Source organism: Micropterus salmoides, unplaced genomic scaffold (assembly GCF_014851395.1).
Source record: "Micropterus salmoides isolate LMB-PRFRI ecotype aquatic unplaced genomic scaffold, ASM1485139v1 Ms_hic_scaffold_2, whole genome shotgun sequence".
Classification (NCBI taxonomy): domain Eukaryota; kingdom Metazoa; phylum Chordata; class Actinopteri; order Centrarchiformes; family Centrarchidae; genus Micropterus; species Micropterus salmoides.
In genome coordinates, this window is record NW_024041150.1 from 52,934,350 (window position 1) to 52,947,762 (window position 13,413).

General features: G+C 39.6%; 3 protein-coding genes across 3 annotated transcripts in view; 2 read left to right on the plus strand and 1 right to left on the minus strand.

Moving 5' to 3' along the window:
* LOC119912609 overlaps positions 1-13,413 on the minus strand; it is a 390,500-nt gene that overhangs the window by 233,965 nt on the left and 143,122 nt on the right. The gene's annotated exons all lie outside the window — the stretch shown is intronic.
* The window catches only part of LOC119912627 (coxsackievirus and adenovirus receptor homolog), a gene marked incomplete in the record, with an annotated part of 333,023 nt that overhangs the window by 84,685 nt on the left and 234,925 nt on the right, over positions 1-13,413 (plus strand).
* LOC119912735 (coxsackievirus and adenovirus receptor homolog) lies at positions 1,403-3,648 on the plus strand. Its single transcript, XM_038732029.1, has 2 exons — positions 1,403-2,340; positions 2,534-3,648. The coding sequence occupies exons 1-2, from the start codon at positions 2,154-2,156 to the stop codon at positions 2,686-2,688; spliced, it is 342 nt and encodes a 113-aa protein (XP_038587957.1). The 5' UTR covers positions 1,403-2,153; the 3' UTR covers positions 2,689-3,648.

Sequence of the window (13,413 nt, forward strand, 5' to 3'; positions counted from 1 at the left end):
ACTACAACTATTACTACGACTACTACTACTACTGCTACTACAACTATTACTACGACTACTACTACTGCTACTACTGCTGCTACTACAACTATTACTACTACTACTGCTACTGCTACTACAACTATTACTACTACTACTACTACTGCTGCTGCTACTACTACTGCTACTACAACTATTACTACGACTACTACTACTACTGCTACTACAACTATTACTACGACTACTACTACTGCTACTGCTACTACAACTATTACTACGACTACTACTACTACTGCTACTACAACTATTACTACGACTACTACTACTGCTACTACTGCTGCTACTACAACTATTACTACTGCTACTACAACTATTACTACGACTACTACTACTGCTACTACTGCTGCTACTACAACTATTACTACTGCTACTACTACTACTGCTACTACTACTACTGCTACTACTACTACTGCTACTGCTACTACAACTATTACTACGACTACTACTACTACTGCTACTACAACTATTACTACGACTACTACTACTGCTACTGCTACTGCTACTGCAGAACTTCCCTGTAAGAGGACTGTAGATAGAAAAGTCTCATTCTAAGGTAATAAAAACACAACATCTTGTAAGGTCTTTATAAACCACTGAAACATAGTTAAGGATCTTATATTGCATTTCTGTCAATAGAGCCTCAGAAACTTTACACACTGGACCTTTAAAAGGAAGTTTTTCCTCGACTGTATGGCTGCTCATGGTGGGAATTGTTAGGTCTCTGAGCCGCTCCGTATGAAAAGTGACATGAGAATTGTTGTGAATTGGTGGTTGATGGTGGAGCCTGTTTTTCAGTTAGTAGTCAAATGTCACCCCCCCCGCCCCCTCTGCTGATTGGTTGACATGACTAATAAGACAGGAGAGCAGTCAGCAGCAGTCAGTCTGTCATGGCAGCTTCAGTATTCATAGTTTTTATCTTCATTATCTTAATGCTGGTTCGTGCCTGTGGAGGTGAGCACCAATCTGTCAATCTGTTTATCCTTTAAAACTGTTCGGCTATGATGATGCAATGGATATTATGGATGAGATGTGTGCATTTGTGTGCTTATCTGTGCGTTAATGCTTGTTTGCTGGTTTAGTTTCTTCCGTCATGTCTTTATGGTTCATTTCTTGCAGCGCTGACTTTAAGACTTTAAGCTCCGACCGGTTGCCATGTGCAGGGGATGTGATGCAATGTAACGTCCGGTAAACTATTTATACAGCTTGATTTCACAAACTTTCTCTCACGAGCATCACATTTTTGTATGTGACACTTTATCCTCAGAGCCTGAGGAGAAAAACCCTTATGGCGGGAAAAGTGATGAAATGGCGAGCATTGTCTAAAGCCTGAAATGGCGGCAAAGTCATGAAATGGCGGCAAAGTCATGAAATGGTGGGCATTGTGTAAAGGCAATTTTGTAAAAGCTTTACACATGGCTGTGTAAGTACAAATACGGCATCTTAGATTCTGACGAGCCGATGACGTAAGTTCAGAATGCATTGTGGGAGAAAAGTTAGCCAGACGCTAACAGAACGCTACAAAAACAGATAGAAGAAGAACTCAGAGAGTCTGAGTCACATCCAGTTCCCTTAAAAAGCAGCAGGAAACACTTGTCCTGTAACCGCCCTCTATCAAACTGACCAACAGACAAGTTACTCAACAAACGATCTAAATTTCCTACAACTTAAAGTGCAACGTCAGCAGATGAGTTCAGGACGCAGTGAGATGGCGACACTCGAACATCAACACTACTTCAGATAAGGAACATTTTAAAACAATGTGGTTCATATTTTTGATTTATAAAAGAATAAATCAGTCATGAATATCTTCTTTAGGAGAAAAGAAGATAAAAATAAGATAAAAATTCACTTTAAAGGAAACTTTCTGATACTTTAGTCTACGCAGGTGATCTCACCACCAACAATGTGTAGAACGTGTCCAAACGGCCTCTTCAGCAGTTAAACTTTGTTTTCTCTGTTTGTGTTCAGACCCACAGGAGGGGACAGTGAAACCTGGACAGGACGTCTCTCTTCTCTGTAAGGCTCCCACAGGTGGTCCCATCTCACTGATAGCGTGGAGCAGACCGGACCTGAAGGCTGATGGCTACGTCTTCTTCCTCAGAGACGGTCTCCACATGAACTACCAGCATCCTTCTTACGTGGGTCGAGTGGAGCTGAGAGATCCAGACATGAAGGACGGAGACGCTTCTGTTGTTCTGAAGAACGTCACCGTCAACGACTCTGGAACATACGAGTGTCGGGTTGGGAAGAAAAACAAACCTGAACTCATCGGCATCATCAGGCTGACGGTTTCAGGCTCAGGTGAGTTTGTAGAGAATCAGATGCAGAACGTGTTTGAGGTTGTTAGAAGTTATTGTTGCGATTTAAGTCATGTGACCGAAGTGCAGTAGATCATGTCTGACAGGAGATTATGAGAAATAGATTCTGTTCTGTTCTTCAGTCATCACGTACAGCTGACAGCTGATACCTTGAACCTGTTTCTGCTCTCTCACAGCTGGAAACATCTCAGCTGGAGGAAACAAGGACCAAGGAAACAAGGACCAAGGAAACAAGGACAAAGGAAACCCTGATGGAAGAAACACACATGTTGGACTGACAGCAAGTTTGTCAGTAGTCGTGATGGTTGTTGCCATTCTGTTTTGTCTTTAAAGGACAAAAGAGGGCCGTGGAATCCAAACGGATCCAGTGAACAGGTCAGATTGTGACCAAGACTCTGAGGAGTCACAGTGAAACTCTGGACAATAGACAGAGTGTGTATATATGTATATTATGCACCCTTATTTACCCCGACTGAGGGGCCCTTGAGCAAGGCCCTTAACCCCAACCGCTCCAGTGGAGCTGCTCAGTGGCCAGCAGATCAGACTGTGGTTGTACTGGGAAGCTTCCAATCCACCACATTTGTTTAATACGTATAATATTTCCTAATGAGAAGTTGCGTGGAACACAAGGTTCTTGTTTTGGAATAACTAGCTTTGTGGCTCTTGACACCGCGTTGTTTGGTGAAGCACTGAAAAGCTCAGGTGTTGCCCATAGTAAAGAACTTTTATGATATTTGGCATAATGCGTAATGTCTGGACATTTAGATTAACATTTTAATATTGTGCTGGTGTATTTTTTACTGTTTACTGGGTTTGAAAGGAAAAGCTCATTAACTCATGTACTTTTTCACTTGTGTTATCTGGGTTAGTTTTAGGATTGTTTCGCTGTTTCATATTACAATAATGTTGTTCCTGGAATCTTTGCCTTAAAAAATAATAATTAACAATTGATCACATATACATATGTGTAATATCTAAAGATGATATATTACAGATATGTGTATAAAAACTATCCCCTCCGTGAGTTGCCACCTTATCGTGGTGGAGGGGTTTGTGTGCTCACATGATCCTGGGAGCTGTTCTGTCCGGAGCTCTCAGCTCCTCGTAGGGTTTCCCACGACAGCTTGGTCCCAGGTGACGAGTCAGACGAAGAGCAATTCAGACGACCGAAAGCTCAGGGAGGAGCGCTGTTGTTTAAAGGTGCTCCCCCTGCATGAGGTGAAGATTCACGTGGCTGTGAATATGTAGAATATATTTATACATGTATATACAGTGTACATGTTTATATTTATACATGTATTTGCAGTGTACATGTGTATATTTATACATGTATTTAGTGTACATGTGTATATTTATACATGTATATACAGTGTACATGTTTATATTTATACATGTATTTGCAGTGTACATGTGTATATTTATACATGTATTTAGTGTACATGTGTATATTTATACATGTATATACAGTGTACATGTTTATATTTATACATGTATTTGCAGTGTACATGTGTATATTTATACATGTATTTAGTGTACATGTGTATATTATACATGTATATACAGTGTACATGTTTATATTTATACATGTATTTGCAGTGTACATGTGTATATTTATACATGTATTTAGTGTACATGTGTATATTTATACATGTATTTACAGTGTACATGTGTATATTTATACATGTATTTAGTGTACATGTGTATATTTATACATGTATTTACAGTGTACATGTGTATATTATACATGTATTTAGTGTACATGTATATATTTATACATGTATTTACAGTGTACATGTGTATATTATACATGTATTAGTGTACAATGTGTATAATAAATGTGCTGTAATACTGTTAAAAGTTAAACAACTGTCTGATTTAATTATTTTAGTTACAGGGTTTCTTTACATAATTTATGGGATGTGGCCCCTAGTCTGGCCCCTCCAAAGGATGTTGTGTTTCTACGTCTCAAAACGCAACAACAGACACAACCCAAAGTGTTTGGAAACCACTGGTTAAATTTAATTAATTTTCATGTCAATCTGAATCTGAAAAGTAAATATAGTTCAGTAAAAAGTACATTTGCCTCTGAGATGTGTTGGAGTAGAAATACATATACAGTGGGGAGAACAAGTATTTGATACATTGCTGATTTTGCAGGTTTTCCTACTTACAAAGCATGTAGAGGTCTGTCATTTTTATCATAGCTACACTTCAACTGTGAGAGACGCAATCTAAAACAAAAATCCAGAAAATCACATTGTATGATTTTTAAATGATTATTATTAATTATTGCATGACATAAGTAACCAGTAAGAATTCACAGACTCACAGACCTGTTAGTTCTTCTTTAAGAAGCCTCCTGTTCTCCACTCATTACCTGTATTAACTGCACCTGTTTGAACTCGTTGCCTGTATAAAAGACACCTGTCCACACTCAATCAAACAAACAGACTCCAACCTCTCCACAATGGCCAAGACCAGAGTGTGTGTAAGGACATCAGGGATAAAATTGTAGACCTGCACAAGGCTGGAAAGGAAAATAGGCAAGCAGCTTGGTGAGAAGGCACAATTATTAGAAAATGGAAGAAGTTAAAGATGACGGTCAATCTCCCTCCGTCTGGTGCTCCATGCAAGAGGTCATCTCGTGGGGCATCAGTGATCATGAGGAAGGTGAGGGATCAGACCAGAAAAATAAAATAAGTGCTCAAACAGAAACTAACATTCACAATTCAGGGTTCAGTATCTTGCCGAAGGACACTTCAACATGCAGCCCGGAGGAGCCAGGGATTGAACCACTGACTTTCCAATTAACCGGCAACCGCTCTACCTCCTGAACTGCCCCAGAACTGCATGGTCAATGACCTGAAGAGAGCTGGGACCGCAGTCTCAAAGAACCATTAGTAGCACACTACGCCGTCATGGGTTAAAATCCTGCAGCGCACCTTGTTCAAGTCAGCGCATGTCCAGGCCCGTCTGAAGTTTGCCAATGACCATCTGGATGATCCAGAGGAGGAATGGGAGAAGGTCATGTGGTCTGATGAGACAGAAATAGAGCTTTATGGTCTAAACTCATCGTGTTTGGAGGAAGAAGAAGGATGAGTACAACCCCAAGAACACCATCCCAACCGTGAAGCACGGAGGTGGAAACATCATTCTTTGGGGATGCTTTTCTGCAAAGGGGATTAGGACGACTGCACCGTATTGAGGGGAGGATGGATGGGGCCATGTATCGCGAGATCTTGGCCAACTACCTCCTTCCCTCAGTAAGAGCATTGAAGATGGGTCGAGGCTGGGTCTTCCAGCATGACAACGACCCGAAACACACAGCCAGGGCAACTAAGGAGTGGCTCCGTAAGAAGCATCTCAAGGTCCTGGAGTGACCTAGCCAGTCTCCAGACCTGAACCCAATAGAAGATTTTTGAAGGGAGCTGAAAGTCCGTATTGCCCAACGACAGCCCTAGGATCCCCAGGATCTGGAGGTCTGTATGGAGGAGTGGGTCAAAATCCCTGCTGCAGTGTGTGCAAACCTGGTCAAGAACTCGAGGAAACGTATGATCTCTGTAATTGCAAACAAAGATTAAGTTCTGCTTTTCTGTTGTATCAAATACTTATGTCATGCAATAAATGCAAATGAATAATTTAAAAATCATACAATGTGATTTTCTGGATTTTTGTTTTAGATTGCGTCTCTCACAGTTGAAGTGTAGCTATGGTAAAAATAACAGACCTCTACATGCTTTGGAAGTAGGAAAACCTGCAAAATCAGCAGTGTATCAAATACTTGTTCTCCCCACTGTAGATAACAAAATGGAAATACTCACTCACTAACGTACAAGTACTTCACAACTGTAATTTAATGCAGTGCTTGAGTAAATATATTTAGGGACTTGTGTTTAGCGCCACCTGCTGGTCACAGACAGACACTGATTTCCAGATGTTGATTACATGATGATTTAAAAAACAACTTTATTAACATTCTCCACTGGCGTCATTCACATCAGGAGGAGCAGAAAGGGTTTAACAGTGAAGGACAGACCGTCCTGAGGCAGGTAGTATGACCCATCTAAATGTTTATTGAGGCAGCGACCTCTAGTGACCACAAAGCAGTAATACAGGAGGAAGCTGTTTTGTAAAAAGAGAGGAAGTCTGCATAATGGGAGGTATGGGAAGTATGGGAGGATGGAAGGGTCAAACTGGACTTTCACTCAGGAGGACACGTGAAACCAAGTAGGCTAAACGTTACGTTAAAACACTCATATGTGTCATCTTTGGTTGGAGTGAAGTGTGTTTACACCTTTAGGCACCTTTTCTGTGTTTACAGTTATAAGACAAATTATACCAGAGATTGAACCCCCTGAAAGTCCTTCTTCCCAAAGTTAAAGCTTCAGACGTCCTCCTGACAAGCGCTAACATTAACGTTGCTGCAGGAGCTTCTGTTGGAGGAACCCACGACGAGCTCAACAGGTCAACACAGCGTCACCTTTAAATGTTTTCACTCTTTCTCTGCATGTGGCCTGATCTTTCTGTTTATGTAAATGTATTTGTGTCTGTAGGTGAGAGCATCTGCCTGATCAGGAACCTTAAACATGTCGATGTTTTCACGTTGTGATGTTTATAATTTTATTAACTAAACTTATATTGTTATTTGCTGGTGAGGGTCACACTGTGGTACTAAATGGTAATAAAGACTGTTGCTGAAATTTGTTTTTCTGCTGTTGTTATTTACCATGATTGATTTCCTGTGCCTTAGGATTGCAAGTGTCCAGGGTCAGGAGAGGGTGTAGGGGGGAAGCCCACTGCTGCAACTTGGCCCTGGTTTGTCCTCATGGATGAGGTGTTGGGATAGAGGCATTCCACCACCCCATCTGTCGTAATTGCCTCTATCCCCAAAGACACACCAGGGCCAAGTACTGCAGTGGGTGACCAGGAGGAGGAGGAGGAGGAGGAGGAGGAGGAGGAGGAGGAGAGCCTGCCGAGAAAGAGAAAGAGGGACAGAGAGGAGGAGCTGCTTCAGCTACTGAAGGAAGACATGAGGTTGCAGTTAAATAATAATATATACAATATTTATTAATCAATTCAAATAAAATATTTGTTAAATAAAGTATATAAATATTAGTATTTACAACATTTATTCCACTGACAGACCCTGGTGATGCTGCTGGACCTGGATGGGCTGCCATTTCACTAAGATGTTTTAGTAAGAGGCAAGAATAATAAGCTGTGCACACAAAATACTAATTCACAATCTTATTTTGACAAAATAAATCTCCACAAAATATTTCAACAGGCAAAATTGTTAGGATATGAATAGGAATTTACTGACCTTTTCCCTGCCTGTTGGAGCACCTCCTCCAGGGCAGACACCAGGGAGCACCGCTGACCGTCTCCAAACCGTTCTCCCCCTCATCCTCTGCCTCGTCCTCCTCAGGCTCATCCTCTGGGGCCACAATGTCACCAGCACCAAGGCAGATGTTGTGGAGGGTGGAACATGCTGTTGTGACCTGAAATGCATAAAAATATATTTCAGTCCAAAAATTCTTTTTTATGGTTTTGATGAATCAGTCTGTTGATTTACTCATTAGTATAATTTTAAAATTCTTCATCATCCCAAAAGCACGCTCTATAATGGAGCGTGCCCTGGAGTGATGGCTGTTGAAGCGCTGGGCTCCCACACCTTGTCTTGCCTCTTGTAGGGAGCGATGACGGGGAGTAATGCTAGGATGAAGTGCCCTGGAGGAGGTGGAGGAGGGTAGAGTGAACTCCTGTACGGTGGGCTGTAGCGGAGCACTCTGGAGTCGTGGGCCGGCCTGGGTCGTATCGTAGGTGTCAATGAAGCGGCCCTGATGGTCACAGACAGCCTGCAGGATGATGGATGGAAACAGTTTCCTGTTCCTGTAGCACTGACCATCAGGGCCGCTCGGTGGCTTGATGCGGACGTGGCAGCCGTCGATTGCTCCAGCTGCTTTAAAAAAGGCTCTGTGTCTTGCCAGCCCTGCAAACCCACGGGATATTGGTTGTAACTCAACCTGGGTCTTCGGTAGGTGGATGACCTTGTGGCGAATGGCCACCACCTCCTCAGTGACTCTGTGGACGATGCGGTGGACAGTGGATCGAGGCGTTGCAAACACTCTGGAGACCACCTGTATGATGCCCCGCTTGCCAGCCAGAAGAGAAACACCAGGGTCTCAATCGTGGCACCCCATCCATGTCTCCATTCCTGGTTTAGGAGGCCCAGTAGCACTCCCAGGGCCTCCCTGCTCAACCGGAAATCCGGCCGTGTGTCCTGCAGGTTAAAAAACCTGTCCAGCACAGGAACTCTCAAATTTATCCTGCAGTACAGGGGCCGGGGCTGGTGTAGGGATACAAGGAGAAGAACAACTGTTATGAAGTGCAGAGAGCTTAGTTAGATAAGGCTTGTATATCTTTCTATTCAACTTGCTTTAGCTGATCAATGACAAAAACACTGTCAATATTTTAATATTTAAGTACGGTTAGGTTTTCTTTAAATATGAAATGATGTTGTTAAAGTGAAATGGCAGTAGCCATAAACTACGTTATCTGAGGTTAACATCACTGTTAGCTTTAGGAAGCCTATAGTACCTAAATACATGTAAAATGTAACGTTTCCCTCGTATTTACCTGGCCAGGGTCCTACGAGAGTGAGCGAGAGTCTCTGTCCGAGTACCTGCGGTTAAATAAGTCAATGAGACCATTTGAATCCTGTGTGAAGTAGCTGTAAGTTGCTTTTGTATTTAAGTTTGTATGTAGAACGCCTACACAGCTAAACAAAGCCGGAACGAAGACTTTAAGAAGTTTTGCTAATAGGCCAAGATGTCCAAGAGAGACGCCAAGAATGTGAAAAAAGGAGGCTTGATAATGGATGTGTCTCCTGAAAAATCATTCTCTGGTTTATGTGCACCTCTACCCGTCACGCCCACGGACAGCCCAAACCCCAAGAAAGTCTGCACCAAAGAACATGAGACGGTCTCCAACGCTGACATTCTTAAAGCCATTAACGGCCTAAATGATCTCTTTTCAAAGTTTTGAAGAAATGGTCATCAAAAATACAGCTGAGAGTGCAAGAAGATATGAAAGGGCTGCAAATCCAATGGAAAGGAACAGATGACACAGTGAAGACGATGAAAGAACAGATTGCAGCCCTGAGGAAGAAACAAGAAGACTCAGAGCGTTACAGCAGTTAATGTGAGTTCAGCAGTTCAAATTTCACTCCAGGCTTATTAGGTCTCCCCGTCTCAATGGGTTAATTAGCCTTTTCCCTGTTTACAATTTAACAGAGCAACACGTTCATCCCACTAAATATTTTAGCTACTCGTGTTCAGAGTATTCAACTTGGTGGTAAGCTAATTTACCTGATATTCTCTGTCTTAAGATTTTGTCTTTTCCTTAACTAATTCCTACAACCTTTAACAGACTTCCAGTTAATAGTTTCATTTTTCTATTTTGTTATGTTCTTATGTTCTATTTTAGTTCTTTAAAAATAATATCTCTAATGTCAGAGGTATCCGTGACAGCACCAAAAGAAAATGTATTTTTATGTTCAGATGCAGACTTGATATTTTTACAAGAGACACACTCAGTAGACTGTGGTGTGAAGTTTTGGAAAGCACAATGTTATTTCTGCCATTCCACTCAACAATCAGCAGGTGTCGCCGTTCTCCTTAACAATGTTTTAAGGAGACATAGTTGAATCCTTGATGTCAGAAGAAGGTAGATGGATAATCTTAGTTTTCAAATTAGACAATTCCTTTTTTATAGTTGCAATTTATATAACTACAACGATACAGGTCAAGCAAAAGCAAAAGCATGCTCCTAACAGTCTGCACAATCTGAAAGCCCTTATAATCAAATATGAGGAAGCACACTTGATCATTGGGGGAGATTAATGATGCTCCAGTTGATCTTGTAGATAGAATACCTGCAAGACTAATCTCACATTCAAGATTCAAAAGTACTGCATTTATTTGTCAGCTGTCAATTTGCTTTTTAAACCCAGACATTAATGAGTTTACTTGGAGTAATGCCAATAGATCCCTACAATCTAGAATTGATTTATGGCTTATATCTCCCTCTTGTCTACAGTTTGTTTCAGAATCAGCTCATAGTTATGCCCGACTTTCTGATCACAAAGTAATCTCAATCCATTTAGCAGGAACCAAACAACAAAACAGTCATTTACGTGGTTATTGGAAACTAAATAATAAATTATTATATGATGAAAGATTCTGTGATCTGGTGAAAAAACTGCAAAAAAACTATTTGATAACTATGAAAGGAATCACATGCAAAAATGGGAATACTTCAAGTACAAAATCAGAGTAATAGCAATAAAACGAAGTGAAGAAATTAAAAAAAATAACATAGCCAAAGAAATATGTATTATGGATGAATTAAATGCTTAATTGATTAAAGATAAACTTTCATAAAATGAAGAAATAAGAATGAAGAAACTTAAAATTAATGATAACATGACCTCTAATCCTTTGGACACCTCTAGACATGTTAGCTCATTTTATAGCAATATATAAGACAAATACTCAGTCGATGATTGTGATAAATGTATTGATTCAGTTAAAGAATTCAGTCCAACTATATCTGAACACTTTAAACTGGAATGTGAACAGCCCATTGCAAAAATAGAAATTTCAGCAGCTGTTTTGTCAATGAAAAAGGGAAATCGCCAGGTAATGATGGGCTTTCTGTTGGATTTTATTTCCATTTTTGGGACATCATTGAAAGTCCTCTACTTGAATTATTCAAAGAATGTATTGCTAAAAAGGAAATGCCCACAAGTATGAAGCAAGGCTTAATATGCCTTCTCCCCAAACCTGATAAAGACCATTTACTTATAGAAAACTGGAGACCTATAACTCACATTGATTATAAAATATTGTCATTCATTTTTGCTAAGGGGTTAAAAAAAAGGCCTTCACGAGATCATAAATGAAACACAAACAGGTTTCATGTCTAAACATAAGTTCAAATATAAGACTTGTTCTTGACTTGCTGGACTATTCTGATAAAATTAATACCGAAGCACTGATTGTATTTCTCGATTTCTATAAAGCATTTGATCCTGTAGACCACCGCTTCCTGTTCAAAGCACTCCAAACATTTGATTTAGGACCAAAATTTATATCCACTTCAGAAATGTTTTATAAAAATATTGACAGTTGTGTTATATTGTACCCAAATACCACCAAAAGATTTCCTGTACTTCGCCAGGGCTGCCCTATTTCACCTTTTTTGTTCCTGCTGGTGGTTGAACTACTGTCACTACATATTCATCATAATCCCATTATTAAAGGTTTGTCTATTTTTGGTAAAGAAATCAGATTGACTCAGTTAGCTGATGATACGGCCAAACATCAGATTGAATATGCTATATCCTTAATTGACCAATTTCCTGCTGCTTCTGGATTAACACTCAACAAATCTAAATGTGAAATTTTATGTTTATATCAAACTGATGATAAACAATTGTTTAATATATCTGTCAAGAAATGTGTAAAATATCTGCAAGGACTACATGGAACATCAGCAACTTAACTTCTCTCCTACATTGAAGAAGACTAAAACAATCCTGAACTTATGGCTTCAAAGAGACATTTCAATACTGGGCAGAATCCTCCTGACTAAAGCAGAAGGGATGTCAAGATTTGTCTACCCTGCTCTCCCCCTCAGTGTCCACGATTCAACATGCAAAGACATTAATAACGTACTCATAAGCTTCCTATGGAAGAATAAGCACCATCACTTTAAAAAAGCGCTGCTCTCTGGCTCTAAGGAGGAAGGCGGTTTGAACTTTGGACTTTTGTGACTTGAACTACACCTTCAAAGTTAAATGGTTAAAAGAATACTTAAATGCACCCGACTCATTATGATACTTTATCCCACATAACATTTTCAAAGGAGTTGGAGGTCTCCAATTCTTGTTAAAGTGTCACTGTAATATCACAAAGTTACCGTTAAAACTGTCCCGATTTTATCAGCAAGCTCTTTTAGAGTGGAAGTTATTAAGCTATTCTCATAACTTCTCTCCACACAAGTCTATTATATGGAATAATGAATGCATCACCAGTATTGTAACGGTCTGAATCCTTTCTTAGAGAGAAAGCATTCCCAATAACATTCAGAGAATATAGCTCAGTCTTTAAATCTTTACCCAATGGTTTATTGGAATTAATGAAAAGCTATAAGAAACAGCAAGAAGTGCCCAGTTTCACATATACTCTTTATATAAATAATACTGATATTTTGAGCAGCAAATGCACTAACAAAATTCTGTATTACAAAGAAAGTTAGAGAATTACATTTGAAAATTTTGCACAAAATATATCCAAACAACATGCTTATCTCAAAATTCATGCTTGTTGATAACAACTGCACCTTTTGTAGAACAGAACAAGAAACTTTAAATCATCTTTTCTATGACTGTTCATTCTGTAGCACATTCTGGAGGGACTTTGAGAATTACATATATTCTAAAACAACACATACAATCACAGTTGAAAGGAAAACTGTCATTACCTACTTTGAATCTAAAGATAAGAACTTATGCACCGTTGTGAATCTCTTTATTTTGTTTGGGAAATTTCAGATTCACAAAGCTAAATGCTCTGAGTCTACCCCATGTTTTAAAGTACTCCTAATCGAAATAGATATGTACTTCGAGTCTCTTAAACCTATATCAATCAAGAAAAGCATTTCAATATATAATATCTACTCAGAGCTATTCCTCTAAAAAATATCTTATGTCACCAGTCTGTCACTTACTCATCTCTTAAATCTGTCTTGTTCTGTGTGTTTTTGTTAATGTATTTTTTATTTAAGTTTATTGTTAAGTTATATATATATATATTGCACTATTTTATATTAAGTCTGATATTGTGTTTATAAGCTGGAATGTCTGAATGTCTGAAACCTGATTTTCAATAAAATGTTTAAAAAATAGAAATAAAAAAGTCTTATTTACCAATTTTCGGTTCGGCCTTCATACGCCACAGCTAGGCTCTTCAGCCGCTTCCTGTTATGCTTA